At 45.4% G+C, this 26,317-nt stretch overlaps 1 protein-coding gene across 2 annotated transcripts in view; it reads right to left on the minus strand.

Annotated features, from left to right (window-relative positions):
* Positions 1 to 565: 565 nt before the first annotated feature.
* The window catches only part of NFATC2 (nuclear factor of activated T cells 2), an 82,549-nt gene continuing 56,797 nt past the window's right edge, over positions 566 to 26,317 (minus strand). Inside the window, exons 10-11 of one of the 2 annotated variants that reach the window (XM_026042073.1) lie at positions 7,530 to 7,617; positions 3,207 to 3,251 (exon numbers count right to left, since the gene is read on the minus strand). In XM_026042073.1, coding sequence (XP_025897858.1) covers positions 7,574 to 7,617 — 44 coding nt within the window. In that variant the 3' untranslated portion in view covers positions 3,207 to 3,251; positions 7,530 to 7,573. Of the gene's footprint in view, positions 3,252 to 7,529; positions 7,618 to 26,317 lie in introns of both variants that reach the window. The other variant, XM_026042072.1, reaches the window with a different exon arrangement.

Genomic DNA, 26,317 nt, shown 5'->3' on the forward strand with positions numbered 1-26,317 from the left:
CACTGCTCAGCAAGAACAGGAAATAATTTAGTACTGTATATTTCGAAGTGCTTCAGCATGGCTAGATGACTTTAGCCTATCTATCATCTGCTTTATTTTTAAAAAGAGAAAACAACTTATAGCACTATGTCTGAGGATACTCCTTTGCTCCTTTTCAGAAATAAATATGAAGTTGGTTAAAGCTGTATTTTTTTAATCTAATGGTTGCAGGTAGAAGCAGATAGAGTAGCACAGCCTGACCTCATGAAGCTGTAAATAAAACCACTAAAATGTAGTCTATATTATATACATCTTATGGACCCTCGATCCAGTAGCTGGCTTCATGCAGCTGCAGGGATCGTTTGGACCAGAGCCAATTACAGGATCATGACCCCAGATCGTAACTGCGTGTGTGTATATACTATATAGTCACATTCATCCATAAAGCTATGGATATACGTGTGTGTGTGTGTGTGTGTATTTTATATATATATATATATAATATAACAGTATATAGTATGCATATATAATGTTATATTTTTATATACATATATATGCACYTGCACAAACACACATACAGATTAACAGCTATGCCTTAAAAATTAGGAAGAAATACAACTAATGCAAGAACAAGGACACAACTTGTAGCACTTTAAAAAATTCCTCTTCCCCTCTGTCTACAGCAAAGCGTCCGAAAGAACACGTAGGCGTCATGGAAATCTTACCTTTCTGCTAAAGGGAGCGTGTTTTATGGGTGCATCCTGCAAAGCAGCTTCAGTGGAGCCTGGCAGGGGCTCCGGGACTGCCCGGACCCTTTTGAAGGCTCAGAAGCTTCACTCTGAGMCTGTAGGTTCCCTGTCTGCTTTACACAGATAAGTCTTGGAGAAATAAGGGGAAAATTATCTAGGATGCCCAAATGACTAGCAATGGTCAGTGGCAGGAAAAAAAGACCACCACCACCATCAAATAAATCCCACAACCAGKTTCCCCATATTGAAACTGCTTATTTCAGGCGGCAGGTTGCTACTGGATATGGGGTGTCATCTCACTTAGAGATGAGACATCCATCTGCATAAACAGAAATACTGAAATCCAGCTGCTATCCATCACCAAATAAGCAGCAATAGTTTTGTCAGTTTGTCTGCAGATTTGCAAATAAGTTGATATTTTTCTTTGGTATCCTATTGAAAAACCAGCAAGAGTAAAGTTCCTGTCAGTTAATTTGCAATTAAAAGGTGGGAAAAGTAGGGAAACTAAAGGGAGGAAAACTCAGTGGCCATTTTCAATAATTGCAAGTTTGGAATTATTCTGAGAAACTGGGAGACACATTTGGGCTGTTGTTTTGCTCAGTTGCAATAGAGAACTTCTGATAGACACATTTCATCCTTAAGAACWTTTCAAAATTGTCCAGTACTTTGGACAGTGTGTGACTGTCTCCATATTACTCTACCACTACCTGCGTTTCTAGCAGTACTTTTGTGGGAAAACCAGCAAAATTCAGATTACAAAAACAAGATTGTAACAGAGACCTAGATGAGAAATTCTGAGCAGCATGATGCTTGCTGCCTCATGCTCTAAAATATAGATCTTGCATAGGTTAAGTGCTAGCTTTTTGTGGCAGAAAATACATTTTTCTCACTATGTCTGAGAACAATTTTGTTGAACCTAGCATATATTCTAAAGGGTTTATGTAATTATTTGCTTTGCAGTTTTGGGGAACCGCTTATATGGCTGCTCTACTGACCTGCTGTATYCCCATCACCCAGTTGCTGTTGTGAGCATGAGGACATATTGGTATTCAGCAAAGTTTACTTTAAATAATTGAAAATTTTCTTTCTCTAGACTAGACTTCTAGCTCTCCATCCATAACAATATCAGCATTACTCATTTACGAAAACAAAGATGACAATGAGGACCTATTTCCTACAATATTATGGCTCTCTCTTACTGTACATTGATTACGCMCTCATGACGTCTTCTTATCACACCGTGGTAGGCAGGACATGCCAAGAAGCATTACAGATGTACGAGGAGTACACCTGCAAAGGGCAGAGGTGATCACTTACTGTGATGAGCACGTATCAGTACTGCATATTCAAACACCTGAAGCAAAATATAACTAACAACGTTAATCACATGGAAAGTTAATCTTTCCAGAAACTGAGGGTGGCTTTGCAAAGCTAAAGAAATATAAGTAAGGGTATGCGTTTGTTTACAAGACATGGCTTCTGTGAGATGCAATTATTTTCTTCTGCAGCTTGCGTGGTTAAATGCTACAGCTGCTATACGAGACAAGGTACAAGTCAACAGCAGGTTCTGTGCGGAAAGAAASAGCAACAATCCAATAGAGAGAAAACATCTAAGATGCGTTCAGGTACTGCCTGAATATGAATAACAATCAGTCACAAAAATCTTTGGATAGGCATAACAGTGCTTAGGTTACTTGKGAGTTCTATATATTAATCTCTACTTCATCAGGGTTTAGTTTATCTTGGGAATGATGTTTGAATTGCCGATTTTTTCTTTTAATTAGTTCTCTTTGAATATCCTTCTCCTTCAAACTCCTGTCCAGAAAAATGAAAACTCCTGGATCCAGCTGATGGCTACTGTCTGAAATACTAATCACAGTGCTCAGTCAGAGAACATGGGTTTTGATCCCACGTTGGCCTAAGGCCAAGCAAGCCYGGGCTGCCTCAGTTTCCTACAACAGTTACATTTTTCAAAAGGGCTTTGAGACCCAGAGGGCAAGTCATTGTTAGCAAACTGCAAACTGTTTTTATTCTTTTATGCAATATATTACTCTTTCTTCTCTCGTTTCCCACCCCACCCAAATAAGCGCACATATATAAACCTCCCTTGCTTCGTGCGGTGTTCAGGAGGTACATCTTACTTCTCCCTTATTGCTAAGATATATTGATACATAGATGATAGATATTTTGCAGCAGGCTTGAAGAGTTTCCTCAGACAGATGCTCTTTTACATGAGAACAATACGATCTTTGGACTAAAGGAAGGGAGTCCTTTTCGATGTTTACAGAGAGAGGTGGCGAGTTGCTTAGTCAAGGCTGTCAGCTTGATGCCAATACATTGTTCCTTGCATTGAATTGGTGCCTTGAGATGAACAGTTAAGGAAGCAGGAGGTTGCAGGGACACKGGAAGGATCTAAGAGGTCAGTTATGGAAGGATTTGGTAAAAGTTGTCTCGCAAATCTCTGCCTCTATGTCTGGTTTCTGGCAGGGAGTCCAGAAAATTCCTTCCTGATAATTTCATTAACTGTGAAATAAAGAAAGAGAAAGAAATGTTAGTGCACTTTGAAAAACATGAGCAGCGAAAGCAGTCCCAGGTAATTCACTATTAACTCCAAACCATCCCTGTGATTCATTACACAAACCTGATTACAACTTAAAAGTTTCTAACTAGTCAGACTGCATATTTTTTTAAAGGAAAAGAGGAAGGAGAGGAGAGAGAGGGTCTACATTGTGTTCAGCATGCTTCAAATACTATAAAGAGTTTATCAACACATTGTAGCATGTGACCAGTCCATGCTGCAGCCCTTAAATAAAACATCACTTTCCCTCTACTACACACATTTCCTTTACCCGAGTAGAAAAGAAATCCACAGATATCTAAGCATTTCAACATGTTTACGGATCCGAAATAATATTTTTGAAAAGGAAAGGCCAAGATTTGGAGGGGACACAGGGATGGTGCTGCAAGAGCACAGATTGCAATGCAGTGTAAAGTGGTTTGGGTCTGCTTAAAAAAAGAAAATCTCACCTTAAGTCTATTTGTTCTATATTTTTGCTACAGTTTGGGTGCAGAGTGTGGCAAGACAACGTAAGCAAATTTCCATGCTCCTCTACAACCTTTTTGTCTGGGACTCAGTGCTAAYGATTGCTAATAAAGCCTGGAACAAGACTCTGAAGCACACTATCCTCTGCATAAAACYCAGGCCAGCGTGATGAGCTGCATATAGCAGCTCTGATCAGCCCTGATCTGATCAGCTCTGATCTGCATTTCAGACTTGTCATGTCTGAAGCCGAGTCTGGTCTCCTCTTGGGCCACCCCTCTCTAGGCTGGGCTTTCACTAGGAGACCTGTGATTTTTGAAAATGTAACAGCTGATTGTACCACAAGTCAAAATTGAATAAAAATAAATGAATCCTATCAAGCATGGGTTGTTCTCACTCTAAAGGAACCATTTTAACAGGATAGCATTTTCAAAAAAAAAAAAAAAAAAAAAGTGCTTCTTTAAAAAAAATATATGTATGTGTTTAGTGGATGAGTGTTAGGGTATTTTAGCAATGAAGAGACTATATTTCTTCAGAAAGAACCTAAGTTTTCTTATGCTTGTCCTAGGTGCAATTTAAGAGTGCCATTCAACTTGTTCACAAGATAAAGTACTTGTCTGTCCCCTGCTAATAGTGGGCAATTTTCATTCTCTTCATCACAGCCAGGTTAATGCCAAGACAAGATCAAACCTATATGACGGGCAAGCACTGAAAGAACTGCATGATTTCTTCCTTCTGATATTTAATGGCTAGACCCAGACTAATTTTAATCAGAGACACCCTCACTCCAAACTTATTCATCCTCAGGCAATCAGTATTTGGGTCCCTTTCTAACAAATGTGTACAAAAAGTTGTAATAAACAGATTTTTCACCACTTCCTGACAATTACATCAAATGGTGCCTCAACTCTTATCCTTGAGGAGGGGAACACATACATTAATTTTAATACTCCTAACTAGTAGGTTAAAAGCCTCCTTCCACCTTCCATGCAAGAGAATTCATCTCAGAAGAAATAAAACCTATGTTTTGTGCAAAGTTCCATGTTACTGCTAAACCGATGCCTGCCTGCGACAGATTATAATCCTCAAGGACTTCATCTTGGCCTCATTAGTACCTGATTGACATCATGTGGATGTCCACAAGTAAAAGCGGCCGAGAGCAGCTCCATGAAGTCTCCTGCCGCCCAGCTTTCCACCTGCACCTCCGGGTCCTGCCCAGCACCTTAGGGGCGAGCTGCTGCGCCCAGGCAAGCAGAGCCGGCGGGCCCGGGCTGCGCGGAGCGCGGCTGCTCTGCAGTGGAAGCAGGCAGCCAGCGGGAGGTGAGGTTGGGCTACGCTCAAGCAAAAACCGACTGCAACTCTGCTCGGAGAGTTTCCTGTTTGCACTACCCAGGAAATGAGAGAGGAGCAGGTCTTCAATGGAAATTTTTCGCAGCCTCGACTAAGAATAGCAGTGAGGTAAAAGAAGTGGGCACCCACTCTCTCAGGGTCACTTCCTTTATAAAACAAGTGGGCTGGTTTATTTATCAACACACTTGCTTGAGCAGCGTACCAGAAAGGGACCGTATATGTTTCCTTTTATTTAATATAATCAGCATGTATGGAAACATCTTAGCCAACAGCCACCTCAGTCGAGAGAGCATTAATAAACGCAGGTGATTAAATGGGGTTTATTAAACCTGCAGTCTTTTGTAGGGTGCTTTTCTTGTTGTTTCCCGACCTGAATGTTATACAAAGCACAGCCTGTGGTACGTTGCCTGCAGAGCAGGAGCGGGGACAGCAGTGTCAGCTCATGGGTCTGGGCGGGTTGGACAGTGCGGTAAGGGCTTCCTCAACCTGCAAACTTCACTTTCCCTCCTCTGTGCTGTGTAGGAGATGAGCAGTGGGATTTGCGGGCTGAGGTTGTAGGGGGACAACCCTAATAGTCTCTGAAAAGAGCTAATATGTTGCAGGGGAAGAGCATGAAACCTCAGCCCCACAGACGAGCTGCAGGGTGATGCTCAACACAGGGTTGGGCTCTCTCCCTTCGAGCTCCTGAGGGTCTCAAATTGAATTGCTGTTTTAAGTATCTAGTAAATGTCTGAATGACAAGGGAGCTGCCTTCTAAATAACAGTTGCCCTGAATACCCCGTGTTCAGCCTGATTTTCACCTAAATGTCACCTAAATTTCACCTGCTGTTTAAGGTGTGCAACAGTAGCTCTGAGAGAAGAATGCCTAAATCAGCGATTGCCTCAGTACTAAAGCTCCTAAGCCACAATCTGAGCTCCTAAACCTAACAAGTAAAGACAACCTAAAGTAGGTGTCCCTCTCCTAACTGGTAGACACCTCCAGATTAGATCCCAGGGAAACCACACGTCTTGGAAGAATCTGCTCCAGACTTGGGAAGTGCACAAATCCAGGTGTAATCTCAGGGACTGGGTCTCGAGAATAGGTTGCATAGGATCAGCACACTGAGACATATCTAAACTTCACAAGAAACTGAGCTCATGAGCTCAACTTTCTATTCTGAGTTCCTATGTATCTTTCTGTGGTAGCATGGTTAAAATGTCTTGCAAGTATCGATTCTCTTCATTTGCTCATTTTGAGCCGAGCAGAAAGAGAAATGATGTGATTACTCAATAAAAGGTGGTTATTTAAGGTGCCTGGCATGCGGCAGCTTTGGAGCACACTGCAATTGATCGGTTTAATGAGACAAAACTAATTAAATGGGGCCGTGATGACATATACAAAAATTATGAAAAATTAAATAATAAAGCATATTGAAATACAGCTGATAATGACCACCCAGACCAGGGAAACGTCTMGTTAGGCCCAAATCCCTTCAACTTAACTTATTAGATACTGCTGAGTGTTATAGCAGCCCCAGCGCTCGGAGATCCCCAAGCAAGCTTAATGCAAGAGGCTGACTCAAACCATGGGAGAGCATCTGCGTTCCTCTAAAAACTCAGCTTTGATGGGCTAGAGTCAGTCTCTCAGGCTCCAGGCCTCCGAGACATTTAAGACTCCAATTCCCATCCTCTCAGATTGAAATCTGGAGCGTATTGACTTGCGGGCTGATAGTGGGTTATATGAAATGCCGAGCTCCAACTAGTAGTCCAGAGACAGAAAACAGCCTCCAGTTTTAGCTGGCTTTGAGACAAGCTCCTTGTAATTGACTACACGCACGCATTCGTATTCAATGCACACACGTACACACAAACACGTTGGACTAATAACGTTGCTAGCGTTATTCCACCCACACATCTCCCAGTTTAGTGGCACCGAGGTCGGTGCTGTCCCAGCACCCGCAATGAGGGGCTCAGATGGGACCTCCTGCCCTTTGGAGATCCCGCACGTGCCGTGGATGCTCCACCAGTGCCAAGAGCCACTTTCCATGTGAAGGGGACAGGCTGCAGATGAGGGAGGCAGGGACGACTAAGGTTTGGGCCCAGATTTCTCGTGTGATGCCTAAGGTGTGGCTGGAGGCGCCAGGCAAAGCGTGGTGCCACCGAGAGGGGACTGCAGCGTGGGGACAACCGTGCGCGTTAGCCCAGCATGCAGAGCTCCCGCTCGCCTGCCCTGCCCTCCAGCCCCAGCTACTGCAGCACAGCCGTGCGGTACACACGAGGGGAAGAAAAAGAATCCAAAAATACATTAAATAAGATTTAAAGCCCTCTAAGCCAAATAAAAAGGGGCATGACTTTTTCACTGGAAAAAAAATAAATAAATATAGGTTAAGAGAAACACACAGCTGGAGAAAAGGCAGAAAAATACCAATTACCTTTCATTTTGATTGCTTGGATCAAAGATCACAGTCATTCTTTTTCATATAATGTTTTGTATCCAGCTAAGGTGTGTATCTATCAGCTCTGAAAAAGATTTGCAAAATCGTTTTTGAGAAAAAAAAGTAACTTTCGACCTATGTTGCAAGGCCAAATGTTACACTTTTCAGCTACTCTTTCATTTTTTGTTTTAATTTATTAAAAGGACATTTCAGCATATACAGTACATAAGGCAGAACTTAACCGCTGACCTTTCTGTTTGCTCAGATCCAGCACTATATTTTACTTTTTTTCCCCTCTTTTTCTCAAATGATATAATCTAAAAATAAATATGCAAAAAAATTACACTGCTAAATTCATCACAAAACATGAGAAATGCTGACAATACGATCTGAGGCTTCAGAGGCACAGGAGGTCCATGTGTCTTGAAAGTCAGGTCAAAGACTAGTCACTGCCTTTTGCAAAATTCAGTTATATTATCATCTTAGTGGCCCAAATAAAACACAACACGTTTATGCCAGATCAAAAGTCAGTCCCTTTTAAATAAGAGATGTAACCAGAACGGCCATGTAAATTAGACTTTGCCTTAATTATAAAGAACAGGAAAGATACAGGCAAAGAAATCATAAAAGTTAAAGTCTTTGCTTCAAACTCAAACAAGGTGCATTTTTTTTCTCATAAAATATTTAAAATTCTCTTTCTCTTTTCCTTTCGGGTAGGTTTAGATTGATTTTGAATTAACCTTGAGAACGGTTAGTGCTTCCTGCAAAACTGTGTGGAAATTAAAATATAATTGCAATATTTAGGCAGAAAGAATGCTTCCTACAGACTCAGCCTGTTTGGAGAACAAGCTCCAGAAGCTCCTTTGCTGCTGGATTTCAGGTGACTATATATAGAAGAGAAATATTTTACTTGGCACCCTTGGACCCTGCAGCCACGTATCATGCACTTGAACGTACCATTCAGTACACAGCCTATTTCATATCCTGCGTGCTGGAAAATCAGCTTTTCACATGAAAGCAGAGCAACTGCTTGACTGGTAAATACAAACTTAAGTGTGTCGGGCACAAGGAACCCAACCCCAGCAAACTGTGCCAGGAAATATATCCCAGGAGGGGCTTCTGATAAAGGAGCTTCTGATAAATAAAGATAAATTTTGTCCGGAAAATGGGGATACGTAACTACTGGAACATTCCCAGATGTAAAGCTTTAATTACATATCCATCTCTAAAGGTTCAATTCCATATTGAAAAGAAAAACTCCAATCAGCACACCTTGGGACTTAACTATAAACCTCCTTCGTATCATCCAGCCCTAAGGCAACCAGGTCATTTCCACTACTAAAGCAAATTTTTGGAAGAAGTTGCAGATCTCAAACTAAATGGCAATTCAGAGTTCAGGATGCATTTCTGCTACCGTGGTTTAAGCACACTCATTAGCATCTCTTGAAAAATTCAACATCATGATTTCTGATGGAAAACAGAATCTAAATAAAATATGTATTTCTGGTTACAGCCTGTCTCCATTGAAATTAGTATCTAAACTCCCACGATTCACAGGATCTATAATTCACTTGACATCTCAATATCCTCCCCTTGTATTTCAATATGGTTGCAGAGTGAAATGGAAAAAAAAAAATGCAGCATTTGTTGTAGCATCCTACCCAAAATCTTTAACAGGAAGTTGGGTGTGCCTGCAACAGAAGAGCAGAAAGACAGCACTTGTTCTTCCAAAAAAAAGTAAAAATCATTTTCTGCTAAATACATCATGCATCCAAAGTATCAAGAAGAAAATATTTAAGGCACAAGTCTGTGCCACTGCTCTAGAAACTCTACAGATATTTTTAAGTATTTTCAGTCTCTTTCCAGAAATGATCAACARCCCACTTCTCTGAAACGGTTGCCTTAAAATTGTTAGGAAAACTGTCACCTCGTGGTTAAGGCCCAAGCCTGGAAAGGCYGGACTCCAGAACTTGGTCCTCAGCCATGGCAGCATCTTGCCACATGGCCCTGGCCAAGGGACCTTGAAGGAGCAGCCTATCTCACCCTTGCTTTGGCCTGCRAAATGCAGAAAGGCACGGAGAGCCACGTCCAGGGAACTCAAATGATGCCTAACGAGCAGGAAAGAGCAGCCCCAAATGGCAAGGGCCTGCGCAGGAGGAGCCTACACAGCCCCCACGGATGCAGTGGAGAGGAATCGTTTTCAAATGGGGATAATTTAAAGCCTTTAAGTAGTTTATCAGATTTCAAAAGCCGCAAGAGCTCAGCTCACCAAGGCATGCTAAGACCTAATGGCAACGGTTTAAGATAAGAACCTTCAAGCAGACCTRGTAGGTCCCATAAATCCCAGTGAAAATCAGAGTGCTCAATTCCGCTAGAAGTTAGGCCCCAGGTATTCCTACGAGGATGGTCAAAACTGAGGCAATGGGGAGAGCAGGAAGCAACGCGGAGACTCAGAGGTCTAAGCCATCTTCCTACGACTCTGCAAGAGAAGCTCTAACCCAGGGAACAGGGAGCATCCCTGCCAGCAGCTTCTTTCAGACGAGCATCCCTGCCTGCCTGGTTATTCACGTTTAATCCTCCACAGAAGTTGCTGTTCTGCAAACTGCTCCCTCCAGGCTTCTCCTCGGTGACAAGGAGAAAAGCAATGAGGGACCAGGGGAACAGAACAGCAGGATTTGCACAAGCGGAGGACATGCAGCGGTGGCATCTGCTCCCATTGCATGACRCGCTGCGTACGCAGCTCCTGGGGGCCTGTCCATTCGGCCGTGCTTCGCTTCAGCCTGAAACACCAACAGCTACGGCCCTGTAAATCAGTAATAAACTCCACCTGAGCCTGCAAGCGATTCGAAAGGAAATCACTGCRCTTTCATGGCCAGAGGACTTTCACACAGTTAATCAGTTAAGGAGCAAACGGGGTGTTAACTGATTGCCCAGTGCCCTGGAAGGGCAGGTATGGAGTCCCCTACCCCCTAAACCTGACCTGCAACGTATGGGAGAAGGACACTGTACACAAGCAACAATCCCACGGAGAAACAGAAACCAAATGTTGCGCTGGAGCAGAATGAAGGGGCTCTGGGGAGGATGATCACGGGGTATTTGTGCTGATCTCAGGTATTTCATCCACATCAGCAACAGGAGCGAATATCATGGGTGACACAACCAGGATCTCTACGAATACAAAGGCAAAACTGTTTGTCTTATCCTCTTTGTCCCCTCTGTGCTAAGGGGATTGTTTTACTTATATACTTTATGTCTTCCTTAGATGAACCCTTCACGCCTGTTTAGTTGATATAAATAAGGCACTAGGGGCTGGCAGGAGGTCTGGCGTCCTGGTGCAGCTCCTCTACGAGTGTCAACAGCCAATTTGGGAAACGTACCTTGAAAGTGGAAAACTAGCTCAGCCTGGGTGTGAGGAGGAACTCCAGGCCACCGTGGAGTTGGTTTGTAGTAGCTTTCCATAACAAAGTCTTTTTTTAACTGACTTTCTCTCTGCTCACATATATTTAGATATGACTTTCATTCTGCAATACTCCGATGCCAGAGAGTTTTGGCCGAATTTGCAAGGGAAGGACATGTGTTTGAGTCATGCAGTTGGCTCTCGCTGGTTGATAGTTAGGAAGTCACTGAGAGAAAGATTAAGTTTGTGTTCAGCTTTAGTTAACATGTGATGAGACCCAGCGAAGTATTTCAAGTAGAATACACACGTAACAAATAAATACACAAAATATTAGAGCAGAAGGAATGGAGCTCATTTTCCTAAACCACATCAGTTGGCTAAAGCAACGCAGAAATATTATCCTGAGCGGATGGTGGAGGGGCCTTGGCTTTGTGGCTCCAGGCTCCTGCTCTAATGCTGATGCTCTAACGCGGCTGCAGAGCACCGGAGGGACATGTGCTCAGCGCTGCTTTTCAGCGCGCGGTTGGGGCCCCATGAATGAGCTCCACAACTGCTGAGATAAGCGCTGCTGCTCGCTATTAGCGCCTCTCGCCTGCACGTTGCAGACAGCAGAGGCAAAGCAGGCGGCTGGTGCCTTTCTCCCTTGGCAGCTTGCAGCTCACGGGCTGCAACTCGCCGTAGCTGCAACCACAGCGCCCCTGAAACAGCGACTGCCGGCAGGAAAAGCGCCCCAGCGAGAACGCTGTTTATTCACATGTCACTTTGCAGTTTCATCATCCTCCCAAACCTAACCTATTTACAAGGAGGCGATATGAGTCACTCTGTAAAGTGTTTAAAAAACAAGCAAAAAGAAAAAAAAAAAAAGCGGTCGAGAGAAAGGTATTTTCTTTTACAGGAAATAATTGAGGGGGCAGAATCAAAGCACTGTTACAGCATGTTCAGGATTAACTCAATGTAACAAGAATAGGCAATGCTGCTGATTCTTGTTTTCCTGTCACAGAGAAACTACCAGAGCAAATATTTAATTGATGGGAAACAAACCATTTAATTAACATTTAACTGAGGGGAAGCAAACCATGTTACGTTTCCCTTTAGGCAGTTTTTTAGAGGATGAACAGTCAATAACATAATCTGTTTTCCTCTCTTAAGCTCCAGCGCTCCTGTATATTAATCCTCAACAGTATTTACTGGCTCTATTTCTCTGGCGTCTCGTTTTCTGCCGTCTCTTAACTTCACAAGYGGCTCCACCAAAGCACTTGTGGATTCTTGCAGGATCTGGCCCACGGGAACAACCCAAACCTCCCTGCWAACCTGCCCAAACTGCCTTTTGAAGCTGGTGCTCGGGGAGCCAGGAGAAAACAACTGTCCCAAAATAACAGAAAAGATGCACAAGTGGCCTGAAAGAACCCTTTTCTTCCACATGAACCAAGCTGCATTACAGAACGGGCATATAAATATGCTTCTGCTTGCAATTATTCTGCTTTCACCAAGAAAAAAAAATAGGAACAGCAAGCACAAAGAAGGCATGTTTCTTACATGCCTTATTTTAAAAAGGGTAATAGGAAGTAGGTGCAGTTCTTAGTGAAAAAACGAAAAACGGAACTTTTTTTTTTCTCCATGGGAACAAATACAACCCTTTTTTTTCATGCAGGTTATTCTTCAGCACAATTCCGCTTCCTTCAGAAAATGAATGTTTTGGGAGAGATTCTCCCCACCCCTTCCCTTCSTCTGCAGGCAACCAAAAAGGGCTGGCACTGCCGGAGAGCCGTTCTGGGCAAGGGCAGGACCGYCCAGGACAACACAGCTCCTAACCTTGGGGCTGCAGTGACAACAAAGAACCCAGACCTTATTTAAACCCGTATTTAAAGGGTTATTGGCAGTGACTTTCATGTCTCAAGGAGGTGCYACATACAAGGTGCTGCCAACTGCCTGCATGCAGCCCTTATCTTTCATTTTGCACTGAGAGTGCAAGGTTTTCCCCTTCTCAGTCAATGCAGCATCTAGTATGATGGGGTTCTCATCCATGTGGGGGTTCCTAACCTGTACCGTAATATGACACTAACATTAATAATAAATAATAGAATGAGGCATTTGCATGGATCAGTGAACAAGACGAATTGAGAGGGAACACTAATTATGGGAGATGGCTGCAACTAAATCTAAAAAAAAAAAAAAAGAGCAAAGACCAAGGAAGCAGATACCGCAACTGACTTTGCATCTCATCAACAGAAGGCCAGAAACCTCTGACAGTAAATAGTTTGAGAGCATAAGGAAAATATATATGCATCATCCAAAGAGTTAAAACTTTCAATCTGAGTCAATGGCACCAACGACAAAACTTTTGTTCTCAGTAAGTAAAGGAAAAAAAGGGGAGGGGGGAGAAGGGGCATGTAAATTACCAGAAATGGGACCGAGCTCCACAAAGTATAAGAGTGTTGAGGTGAGTGGCTTCAGCTAAGTGCAGCCGGAGCTACCGAGGTTGGCAATTCCCAGCCTCACCACAACAGCGAGAACAGCATTTATTCAAAATCTAGGCCTYGATTATTTGCAGACCTCCCATGCCCACATTCTGCATCAAGACTTAGGAGTGACCACCAAAAGGGACTGCCCAGGTAAGAGGCAGGGTGGAAGAGGCCCTGGCGTTTGCCCGGGGCGAGGATGCCGCGGCCGCCCATGCCACCCACGCAGGATGCTCAGCACTCAYGGCCGGGTCTCGGGGCATGATGCAAGAAGCTGCAAGTCCCCAGCGAGAGCATTGCCACCATCCTGTGCCCTGTCTAGCTCTGATAACACTCCCCCTCACACAGCAAGCAGCTGAACCCCGTACTGAAACCATCAGGGTGGATTTAAGTGTCAGCTGCTCTACTTCCCAGGTGAATTCCAAGCAATTCCAACAAGAAGCTCTGGAACCCCACGGGGATAAAACATCCCCTTGCCTAAAATAAAGGCAGAACTTGCTTACGTCTCACATGTTCTCATCTGACTACAGAGCACATGCARAATTGACTGGCAGACCATTCCTCCAACTGGGAAAGCAGATTAAATTGGAAAACTGTTTGCCCTGCTGTTGGGGACCTAGGTGCAGAGACCTGAAAGACACAGCAGCAGTAAGCGAGAAGGCCAACATCACCTCAGCTCTTTCTGAGAGGTCTTGGAAGGAGCAATTGCCACATCTGCAAACAGGAGTGAAATGCACCAGCTAACACACAGCAAATAGTGAAACTGTATGAAGCCACTGGAGATGTTCTGCAAGGCCAGAACAAACGCTGATGAGCAGCAATTGGAGATGAATTTGTGACCAGCCTCTGTGATGCTCAACACAAACGGGAAGGTTTTGGACTAGCAAGTGCAAACACCCAGGCCTGGTTCCTTGTGGGTGAGGGACAGCTGACTCCCTGCAGCACGAGGAAGGCTCACTAAGCACTACACAACATCATAAYGTGGTCACCCAGTCCTTGCCATCAATGACACTGCACACAGCACTGCCCTGATCTCCTCTCTGGGGTACAGGACAGAGCTACCAACACTGCTGGCTACCACGAGCTGCTTTGTGTGACCACAGGCTGAGCGTAAAGGGGAGGGCACCGAAGCAGCAGGGGCTGCAGAAGGGGTGAAGGAACCGCTGTAAATCTGGGTGCTGCACGCACACCACTACAAGCAACACTGTTTGTATTTGTGCCATAAGTCAGCACTGTTAATAGCAACAGYGAACAGGCTCGGGGCAGGGTCTGCTCACAGTGCCAAGGGGCAGAGACAATGTCCCAGGAAGGCTGAACTCCCCACGGGCTCCTCTGCTGTCCCCTGTGCTGCACTGCCCCGCACAGCAGCYGTCCCGGGCTGGGGTCTTCACATCAGTGGGCGAAGTGAGAGAAGTTTGTTTGCTTTGGGCACTTTTTTATTGTTATTATTTCAATCCTAACAATGACATCTGCATCCAGCTGTTAATATTTTGGAAATCTGCTGGGTTTTGTTTTCCTCTCGCGTGGTTYAGCGTGGCTGATGCTCCAGCTGCAAAACCTCTGGCAGGCGGGAGCCTGCTTAAAGYAAAGCTACACGAAAGCCCCTGTCCTGGCCAGCACCTTCATCCCCTGCCAGCTCCCTGGCTCTCCCTCGGCTTCCCAGGGCAGCCGTCCCTCCTCTTGATGGGAATGGTGCTGGATGCTGCCAGGAGCGCACCATGCACCGCGCTCCCGGAGCGGGGCGATCGGGAACAGCTCCAACCGTGTTCCAAGGCAAGCAAAGCAGGTGGTTCAGTAGGTGAAATACTCTAGTTGCACCCAGCAGCATCTCAACACCAACTTGTGCTCCTTTTCAAAACAGTAATACCTACATCGAGAACTATATCCGCATGAATATTCTGCAGATTGATAAATATTCTGCAGATTGATAAATTTGTGAAATTCTATGGCATTGCTCTCTGCCCATCGGTTTTCTGTGTTTCAGTCCCCCCCCCCCCCAGAGTTTGCTTTAAAAGCACCTTATTTTGGTAAGCGTAACCCATGTGCTATTTGCAAAAAGACTATTCAGCAGCAGTGCAGGGTGCATGTGACTGTGGGTACCCCCAGCACCCCTTCCTCTCACCTCCGTGTCGGCCCCTGTCCTCTCAGGACCCCGGCACCTTCTCCCTGCCCCAGAGCAGATGCTGCCCAGGGGCCAAGGCCCTGGAGGAGGCAGAGATGTGACACATTATGGGAGGACAGGGGCTACAACAGGATTATTTCCAAGGATTGTGCTTTTAATGGGGTGCAGACAACATGTGAAAACAAAGAGCTCACGTTAAATTTGGGGACAGGGGTCTATTACTTAATTCGTCCATCTGGTGGCTGGGAGATCTCCAGCTTTTATCCCCACCACCGTAACTCTACTGAGTTACCGGGTGACACAAACTCATCCATTACTGACTGGCCAGGTAAACACCAACCAAAGCAGGTAAACACCCAAGGCAGCCCGCGCACCTCGGCAGCCCCTGCACACCTTTCACCTCCTGAGCAGTGACAGACACAGCACTGGGTGCCCAATACCCCCGGGTGCCAACATTCACCAAGCAAGCCCCAAAAGCCCAGTACAAGCTGCGCAAGATGCGTTTCGGTCGCAAGGGAAGCTCTCGGTGGAGGTTTCCCCACCGGGAAGGAGACGAGGGAGCGGTGACGGGGCAGGGAGGCGGGGATGCTGGGCGCACGGCGGCCGGCCTGCCGTGACTCACGCTGCCGGGGGCCGCTCGGGGTTACGGCACTCGGCACCTCTCCCGCGAGCCAGCACCAGAAGTGCTTGGGAAGCAGCACAGTTCCTGTTTTTCAGGTGCTGGGAGCCGTGCCGTCCCTGGGAAAAAAAAGAGCCTGTTTGGGCAGGGGGAGAGCGGCGAAGGCCRGGGCCGCTTCCCGCCCCTCCGTAGGCCACGGCCGGCAGCGCCGCGACCCGCGCTCGGCTCCGCCGGCCAGAAGATGAAAACACTAGTGCTGTTTATAGAGGGAAACCCAATTCGTCAGCCCAAATGAATTCCTCTGCTAATCCGCGCAAGGCTTCATGTTTTCCACCGGCCCCAGCCACTGTAAAGACTATCTTTAGGAGGCAGAGTGTGTTTGGAAAGGAGCAGCTGGAAAGAGGGGACGCTTATGCCAGCTTGGAAGGCTTTCTGGTATGGAAAAATAGGAATGCTCTCCTGGGTCTCCCCGCAAAATTAAAGCATCTTCATGCCGAGCGGAGCGGCGCCAAGCACAACAAACAAAAGCGGCTTTCCCCAACTCTCCTGGGCAGCCGCGCTCCGGCCTCACAATGGTTTCCATAGAACTTGTTTTGCTATCATAACAAATTCGATCTAGCCAGGCGTGATGGGGCGCTGGGCTTGCTGCAGACAAGAAAATGAATTTCCCCGCGCACCCGCCTGCCAAAGCATTTTTGTCCGGGTGCCACAGACAGGGACTCCCCTGATAAGCGGCGCATCTGCCTCGCAGCCGGAGGAGGGACGGGGCTCCGGGGTTCTGGAGCACGGACGGGGCATGGCCTGAGTTACCTCCACGGCCAGGAGCGGGAGGCTGGCCTTGGCCGTCCGCCCGTCCCTGTGGCCTCGGGGCAGCGCGCGGCCGCGCTGGCTTCCTGCAGCACCCAGCCGCCTCGGCACGCACCTCTGCTCGCAGGCACGGCAGGAAGCGACCGGCTTGATACCCTCGCTGCCGTCTGCTGCAACGCCACCAAATACTTCACTCCCRCTGCAATTAAGGGCTAGGTTATTTGCGCTGCCGGGGTATCCCCCCGAAGAGCGCGAGCTCACGTTTCTTCCCCCCCGCCTGCAGGGCTGTGCGCGCATCCACGYGCTTTCCAAAGCGGAGATGCTTCTCTGCACGCCGGGAAAGCTGCAGGAGTCTGAAAAGCTACATGAGACAGAAATCACTATTAGAAGCACCTATGCTTTGGGCATATCTTAACGTTGGTTTAAAAATTTGTCACTCTAAATAATTTTATTGGTCTAAAATGATTGTTGCAGTTCAGAGGTTGGGAAAGGCTAGGAAATGCAGYAAGTATCACGCAAAGGACTAAATGATCTCTAGAGGTCCCTTCCAACCTTGAATATTCTGCGAAAGCTCCACAGAAGCTGATTTTAAAAATGGAAGATGGAAAAAAATGGAAAAGTAATTTTAAAGAAAAAAGACCCATGAAACAGTGTAACTCAAGAACACATTTCTTAAAAGTTATCCTCTGATCTTAAAAGTTACCCTCTGATTTGGCACAGCTCTGGTTTAAATCAAGACAAGTTGCTCACAGAACTTGCCTTGCACCTACAAAGTCCGTGCTCATGTCTAGAGACTAGAGGCTTTTGTAAACTTCAGTTGGCATGAAATTATCATTATCTGATGTCCAAAGAACTTCCTAGCTTTATGCTGGGCTGTGGCCACCTATGTTCACCTATGAATAAAGCACAAGAGAGGTAGATGCCCATGTCAGCACCTCCTTCAGGAAAGCAGACAGCCACAGCGGCTCAGAGGTCCCATGTCCTTCAGAATTAGGACTTTTATAGATGCGTTAACAAAGCAGCTCGTCTGTCCGAGCTGGCTGGTAAAGCCGCATCTCCAGCACTGGGTGCTCTATGACCACACTGGGTACGTGACCCATCTGCCTTTGGCTTTGTGGCTACAGCATCTCCTGGAAGGGAATTCTTACAAAATAACTGATGCTGCGTTGCTCATAATGACCAGATATTTAACCCAGGGAGGTTTAACTGTCGCAGTACTTTCACCACTGGCTCCCATACTTCTGAAGTGGCTCCCCCTTCATTTAGTCATTCTCACTCTTTCCAAAGAAACTTAGAAACCACCTAAATAAACCAGCACCGATTGAGACATTGCAAATGTCATAAGAGTCATTCATGTGTCTCACTATTTGTCCTACATTTGACTCGATTCATTCATGGATGATGAAGTCATTTATCATTAAGAAACCAAACCAAACCATACCACACCACAATTTGGGAATCTTTGACTAGATTCCCCTGGCAGGGATGATCAGAGGGAATGATTACAAACTCACACTCGCTGCTGCTTTCTTCTCAATTATTCCTTGCTGCTTTCTCAAATTATTCCTTGCATGTTAAAAGCAAAGGCTGAGAGTCCTTTGCACAAAGGCAGACCAAGTCAAGAGATAAGCACTGAGAAAAGATGCCACATCGCTGGCATTTGTCATGATACCATTCCCATATTTCTGCAGGAATCTAGGTCCGTTTCCTCCTGCCCAGGTTTTCCAGGTGTGCACCCTGCTGCACAGACAGATCTGGCACACAACCATCAGGCTGCACATCCCCTCCTGCCATCCCTGTGTCTAAGTGTGCACAAAGGCCTCTGGCCRGAGAAAAAGCAGGAGCACTAGTACACATGGACCTCTACTTTGACACCTGACTATTATCTACATGGAAAATTTCCCCCCAAGGTGCAAACATACCACTCATGTAGGTGTTCATGGGCAGAAGTCAACTCCACTTCTCTCACTAAATCCAGTTAAACAAGGATTTCACCCTCAGGAAATAGAGTTTGTTCAGCTGAGAACAGAGTTTAGTCTGTGTTTTGGAGTACAAACAGTTTCCAAATTAAAAACCCACAAAAGAACATGGCCTGATTAAAATAGGAACTATGTGGATTCAGAGAACCTGCAGGAAGATGGAGAGTATTAGACTAGCTTCTCACTTAGGCAAGTAGCATTGTCCTGCTTAGTCACATGGACATCATTTCTGAAGCCCTTTGATCCTCCACGGTTTTACTCCAGTTTACCACAGCTGAAAATTTAACTCTTTTATAATCTTAYATTGTCCCCTGGTTAAATCCAACTCAAGATCAAGCCTTCAAAGTCACTGTTATCACACCATTAGTCATGCAAGTACACAGAGAGCACAGATTTCAAGTGCTGAATAGATAGCAACTTTTGTAGTAGACGTGTGCAACTTTTGTAGTAGATGAAGTTTTTGGATTTGGGACTTTTGTGCAGACCTGTTTGAGAGAGAAGATTCATCTGTGAAATTCACAGCTGGATGCATGCCCAGATTTCTACGCTAGCAAAACCAAAGCATGGGGACTGGGAGTGTTGATTCAGACACAACTGCATTGCTTATACAGTCCAGGTTGGCCTTTACCTTCCTCTCTGTCTTGGTAATCCTAAAAAGAGTTGTAACACAAAATGAGCAAGAAAAAAAAAATTGTGTGCAAGTCAGCAGCTGGTTTAAAATTCAATTTAAAAGCTAAAATGCTGGGAAGGGAGCTTTATGGTGTTCAGTCCTTTGCTCTTCTCCTATCTCTGACTCTCCTACTGACACGACTACAGATGTGCTGCATGTTTTTCAAATCACAGGAGGAGGAATGACCTATTAGGTCATTTAGTACCTCTCCTAGCCAAGGCAGGATTGTTCCTGGTGGTGTTTCTTCTAACACAGTTGTCCAGTCTGCTTTTAAAAATCCTCTAAAAACACACCGCATCCAAATTAGCACATAGAAGTCTCTTGGAAATAGTGACTAAGCTGTGCTATAAAATGATCTGGGAGTGTAAGGCCCTACCAGCTTCTGCAGGGCAGAAACGTGGCTCTCACTATTTAGAGTTCTCCTAAGAAAACTAACTTGGATGTGAAGTTCAGATGATTCACCCTCCTCTTTTTTCAAAATGGCGAGGGATATACAAATAATAATACTTTTTTTTTTTTTATAAGAAACAAAGTATAAAAATCAAATGCAAGAAAATTGGGCTTCAAATCAATCATCTATAGGGTTTCACTTCTCTAAGAGAAAAAAATTCACATGGACAAAAAGGCCCCCATCAGCTATCCATGATTGCTAGCAGTAATTGACTTTAACTGGAAAAGCTGTGTGTGTGTGTGAGTAACACCGAGAAAACAGTCATTTTTCTACATTAGCAGCCCTTATAACCCGCTTTCAGTTTGCACCATGAAAAGCCTGTGTATCTTCAAGACAGATACTCTTGCCAGGCATTTTATTTCACAATAGTTACAGAAATGTGCAGATGTTGTCCAAACTTCTCAGAGCAGCAGGGCTCTGCAGCTGCTTGCAAGATTTCAGAGCTGCAGTTTGAAAATGGCTCAAGCTGCCTTTGCATTGGGCTTTGCGAGAGGAGTTCCATCCTCCCAGGTATTCTACTGGGGGGCAAAGGGGGAACCTGCCCTTTTCCCACCTTTGCACATTCTTAACATTAACAAAATTCATAACAAATGACATTGTGAAGAGCAGCAGCGCCAAACCCAGGCACTCAGGGTTCATGAGTCAGACCGCTAATGATCATGAGACAGGTTTTAAAATCATGAAATTACCCTCCCCCTCGCCCCAAAGTTGCATCATTTCTGTCTGCTAGATTTTTAAATACCAAAACACTGACAACTAACATATTTCTAATATTTTCTAATATGGGGGGGAAGCTCCCCACRCAGACACCCGCCGGGGCACAAAAGACTCCCACTGAAGCAGCTGCTGGTGGTTCCCTGCCTTGGCGCGAGCTGTGCTGATCCCAGCGATTTTATACCAGCAGAGCCGTGTCTATACAAGGGCTTTTACCATAATAGCTGTGTTAGCAAAAGAAAAAAAAAAAAATCAACCACCTTCACCAGCATAGTTATGTGGTGAGCCGACCAAGGGTAAAAGAAGCCCCGCAGGAGGTTTGCAGGGAGCCCTGTGCAGCGGGAGCTGCTCAATTTAGCTCTAGAAGCAGTTGCCCCCTCGCCTGCTTGGCACTGCTTGGTTATAGGCTGGTTCCCAGGGGCATTTCTTACTTCCTCTCCAAAGACCCCATCTCTACAACTTCACCCATCTGTAAGATTTGGGGAAAACACTTCCCTGCTTCTTTTCACACTGCAATTACTCTAATCTGTTACTGTTCCCCTGCACTGGCTGGAGAGCATCACTGGCCTGAAAATAGGTTATCCTTTTAAACTGAAGGTGGATTGAAGGAATAAAAGTAAATGCATGGTCTAGTTTGGCAGATGCCTTCCAACAGATGGGTGTCTCTGGTCGCCTTTATAAGAGCTGTCTGCTTGCCTGTGATTCAGACCATCTAAGGAATGCCATGAGCGCGGGGTAAATGGACAGCAAGTCTGGGAAAGGACTTTATTGTGGTTTAGAAGCTTTCAGTTCCCAACTGCATGAACAAGTTCTTCTTTTCAAGTCGCTCTTTGCCAATATTTCAAAACCATCACTGAAAATCGCTTGGTGCCTTGTGCAAAGCGAGGGCTTTGGGCTGATAACAGCCCACCRCTCCAGCCGCAAGGGGTGGCGGGGCTTCCTGCTGGAACCTCCAGCCCAGGATTTTCCTGGGTTTTTCCCGCCTCGGTGCGGGCCCGCGTAGCCGTGCGGCGCTGCCGGCCCTTCGCGGCGCTGCCCGCGCTCCCTAATGGGATCTGCATGTTCCTTTGAACAGGAAGCGCTTTGTACACGACTCGCCCGTGGCACCAATTAAAGATTCCTGAGCCCGAGAACAAAGAGGTGCCAGTGGAACTATGGTTTTAATCACTTGATTCATTTTCTTCCTTCCTCCACTGCTGACTTGGGATGTATGGCTTTTCTCTCTTTCTTTTTTCTTTTTTTTGGGCTTTGTTTTGCATGTTTTGGACAGCAGGACAGCCACACGGAAAGGCTGCTGGGGCAAGAGCAGCACGGAAAAAGGCCTGGGTTTACTTGCATTTTCAAGCAGTGAATTGATTCTAGAGGTGAAGAACATCAAATGCCAGTCTGCCAGAACCATACAAATACTAAGTTCCTACCCAAATACGTGACTTATTTTTTCTCTGAATATCCCTGCAGGTTTTAGTAAAATGAATCAACTATATGTCTTAATACTACTAGATGAACAAGATACATATTTATTATGGTAAAGTGGGCTACAGAGGAATTAAATATATTGCTGAAAGGGAAAGCTGAGGCATAACCTGGGCCTGCCTCCTGAAATAACCATCTTTCCACCTCCTGGCAATAGCCTTTGAGTGCAGGGACCACCTTTGTGCCCCACAACACAAACGCAAAGCGGGACCCTGGCATTCGCCCGGGACACGGAGCTCCTAATGCACCACGAACACAACAGCAGTGATCCAAAAATAAAGCATGGAGTGCACTGAGGGAGGCGTGAGGTCTCGGGAGGGGATAGGAAATCCGGCAGAAAGTGAGTCAGAGCATCAGGAGCGAGGCTGCTGAACGCACAGACAGGCCTGAGCGGCTGAGCAAAGCGGTCTGGAGAACGCACACGCTCCACTCCTAGTCAAACAGAACTGCCTGCACAGAAATGACCACACCTTCTATGAAAAGTAGTTCTAATTAAAACCAGAACTTGGCCTTTTTTGATGCAAATTGTTGCTCTCGCTGAACCACAGCCCATTTGCAGCATTCAAATTCCCTCCTATCTCAAAGACATGGAAACAGAGAAAACCATTCCCCTCTCTACCACCTTCCATCACTATTTGCCTTTCTAGTTTGTACAGCATTGACACATCGTGTAGAGAWCTCAAAATCCAAGTAGGTCGTTGCTAGAGTTGCCCTCTTCTGTGCTCTCTGGGCATGAGGGGCTACTCAGACCAAAACTCCAGGGATGGACAAGCGGCAGCTGGTGACACGGGAGTTTCACTGGATTTTCAGGAGACCTGGGACCTCCTGGAGATACTGCCTGTTCCAGCTTGTGTCACAGTTACAGCCCTGGCTAGGGACAGATGAGCAGGAAAGAAGGAAAGGAAGAGTCAAGACAGAAGGGAAAAGAAGAGATTGACATTTGGTTTCACACCACTGAGGGTACAAAAGGAGGGGTTTCAAACCTTTCTGGCTGAAAGAAAGAGCAAAAAGAGAAATAGAGAAATAAGGACTATATATGCTGCAGGTGGTCTCTGATGAGAACAATGGTTAAGGTCATAGATATAGTGGCAGGGAGCCAAAGCACTCCAATTAATACATTGCTCATAGTGAAGATGATCAAAAGTGTAGGGTCATCTACAAGCACCACATTGAACACACTGCAATTCCCTTTTTAACAAATATCTGCTGCATCTGATATTTTTTTCTGTAAAAGACATGAGTTCACTATAAAACATCTCTGCTGCTTGGCAGTCTGATTAACCACTTCACACGCATCTGCTTTGTTTTCCTCCTCCCCACTACAGATTACTCAGCACCAAAAATAACCTTGGAGATGCTGTCTCAGACTCACTGTTTCAGTGTCAGATGCAACTGGATAATTAGCATTTAAATAATGACAAACTTTACTTTTTGTAAAATAAGAAGCACATAACATGACAGCTGGACTTGAAGAACTAAAACATGGTCAGGCAAATAAGTAGCATTCAAACAACAGATATATGTCTATTTGCTTAGGACAAGACCTAACACCACACTTCACACTTCATCTCTGTAAGGCACTCTAGGCCTTGTTGATTCTGAGGGCCTCGGTCTGTAACGTATTTGTCCTCCTATTGCTGTTGTCACACGATCCTAATATCTCTGTGCTGCAGATGGGGAGCTGTGGCACAGAGCAGCGGAGCTCCCCAAGGCTATGCAGGAAGCTTGTGGCTTTGTAGCATGATCCATGTTCCAGAGAACCCATGGGACGGCCAAGTGCCCTAAGCCCTCGGTCATCCTCTCTGTGGATCCTGGTTCTATAAAAGTCAACTGTGTATTCCTGTCAGCTTCAATGGGTTTGGGATGGTGCTGCAAGGGTTTGCCTGCCAATTTCTCATGAATAGGCCCTTCTCCTAGGGAGGTTTCTCTACACTATTTGGTATCAAAAAATTATGTTTTTTTTTGTCAGAGAAAAGACTGACACGCTGCCTGTACCTTCCATACACTCCTACCTTCAGTAAGTCAAAATAGGTGACCTCTCTTCCAGAAAGGCAGAGACACCCAAATCCAACCCAAAATCTGTGGAGATGTACACACATATGCAAGGCAATGTCTAACCTGAGTCTGTCTTTCTTACAGTTCTATTTTCAAATCCAGCCTATACCACACAATCACCACAGTCCTCTTCCTAATAATCACATGATCATGTTTAAGAGATTTGTCAATTGTGTCCATTTGACATTAGAGAAAGAAGTTGAAACGCTGGGAGGGAGCTGTGGTCTGCTTGGATGGGCCCTTCTTGCCCTAACGTAGAACAGAAAACGGGAAGAGCAGGGACCAATATCTCCATCAACAAAACAAATGGCAGACACCTACCTCTGCAGTGCAGTCACAGCTACACACATGCTAAAGATATCTTTAGAAGTTGTTTATAGAGAGTTTACGGCAGTTTATGGAAGTAGCTACCCGTTGAGTAGTTACAGTACCCAGAGGTTTGTAGCAAAAGGCAAGACTCACACAAGAAGATAGAGGAACACTTGGGCCATCAGCTGCTTTCAAGTCTAGTGCTCTTTTGGCTATGCTGCTGGTGCTATGCAATCTACAGAGGTCAAAAATCTGTGAGCCGTGATCATGGTGTGACTGCAGTCCTTCAGTGCGGGTGGAACAAACTAGATCTTTACAGGGCAGGAGGCAAGAAGAGATCAGGAATGCTGTGTCTCCTGCTTCATGTGTCTCATGGAACAGTGAATATCTGAGCAAAGACCAAACCCTGACCTCAGAAACAAGACCAAAATCTTCTATGGAAGAGAAGAAAAYAGCTAGTGAAGGGTCCTGCCAGCAGCAGCAGCAGTTGACTGAATGAATCAAAGAGAAAGAGGAGCCGTGTTATCTATCAGAGGAGCTTTGCTCACTTTCAAGAGAGCTCCAAGCCAGGGGCCCAGCAGACCCTCCCAGTGAGGCACCCGCTCTAGAAATGAGGAAGCGACGGAGCRGCGCCCGTACCAAGTCACACAAGAACCTCCCGGCAGAGCCCAGAATAGACACAATGGCCAGAACATCAAGGCTGTGCTCAAACCACRGGGGCAGAGGACAGGAGCTGGCGAGAGGAGGTCACAAGTTTAGAAAGGGAACAAGGCTGAATCGTCAGCAGAAATACAGGGGAAGAAGAACAATGACGAGGGAGAAGGAAGATGGGGGAGGACGAGCAGAGAGAAGGGAAGCGAGAGACACCAGAACTGCTGCTGTCTGAGAGCCAGTGCATCATCATCATCATCATCAGGACGAGCTTGTGCTGCACTCAACAGGGAAGAAATCACCTGAGCAACCACACAGGAAAAATCCCAGCAAGACCTAAAAGCTCATGTTATCTTAGAAGAGCTTTCTGGATAAAAGGGATTTGTGAGCAAAACCTCCATAATCCTTTTGGTTTGCTTTCTTTTAATACTATAAAGCACAAAAATAAACTTTCTAGTTAGCAAAAATATGGCTTTTGTTATGTTCTGAGTCACTTTTCCCCAACAGCAAACAAAGTGGCTTTTCAATTCATGTCCTGAACATTTTAGAATCAAATGTTTCACAAAGGCCCTCAAGTAAATCAGAGTGCTCCCCAGTGAGACTTCTTAATCACATAAACTCCCTGCAGCCAGCAAAGCGACAGCAAGGAACCAGGCTCACCTTGCCTGAGCAGGGTGTTGTGACTGATAAATTAATCTGTATTTTCAAAAGAATTCGGGATGATCTGGTCAGCCAAGCAAAAGCCAGGGATTTCATTTCTAACGTGCTACTAACTCTATCCCAACTGCACAGAGCAGAACGTATCCCTTGCAAGCTGTGCTATCGTTAGATGTCACCGATCTGATTCAAAACTCAATGAAATCCACTTTGCAGTCCAATTTTGGAGTTCATTTAATTGGACTCTGGCTCATRTCTAAAGCTTGTCAGCTTTAACTTCAAATTTCCTTCTTCTTTTTTATTTCTGTTACAAGGTCTGCACTAAGTACTTCTAGAAATGTGGAAGAATCTCTCAGCTTCTCATAGTAAAAGCATCTTAAAACCCAGTGTTCAGCCTTGCTATCAGAATTATCATCTTGACT

This window comes from Nothoprocta perdicaria, unplaced genomic scaffold (assembly GCF_003342845.1).
Source record: "Nothoprocta perdicaria isolate Ctin4 unplaced genomic scaffold, notPer1 scaffold_3, whole genome shotgun sequence".
NCBI lineage: Eukaryota > Metazoa > Chordata > Aves > Tinamiformes > Tinamidae > Nothoprocta > Nothoprocta perdicaria.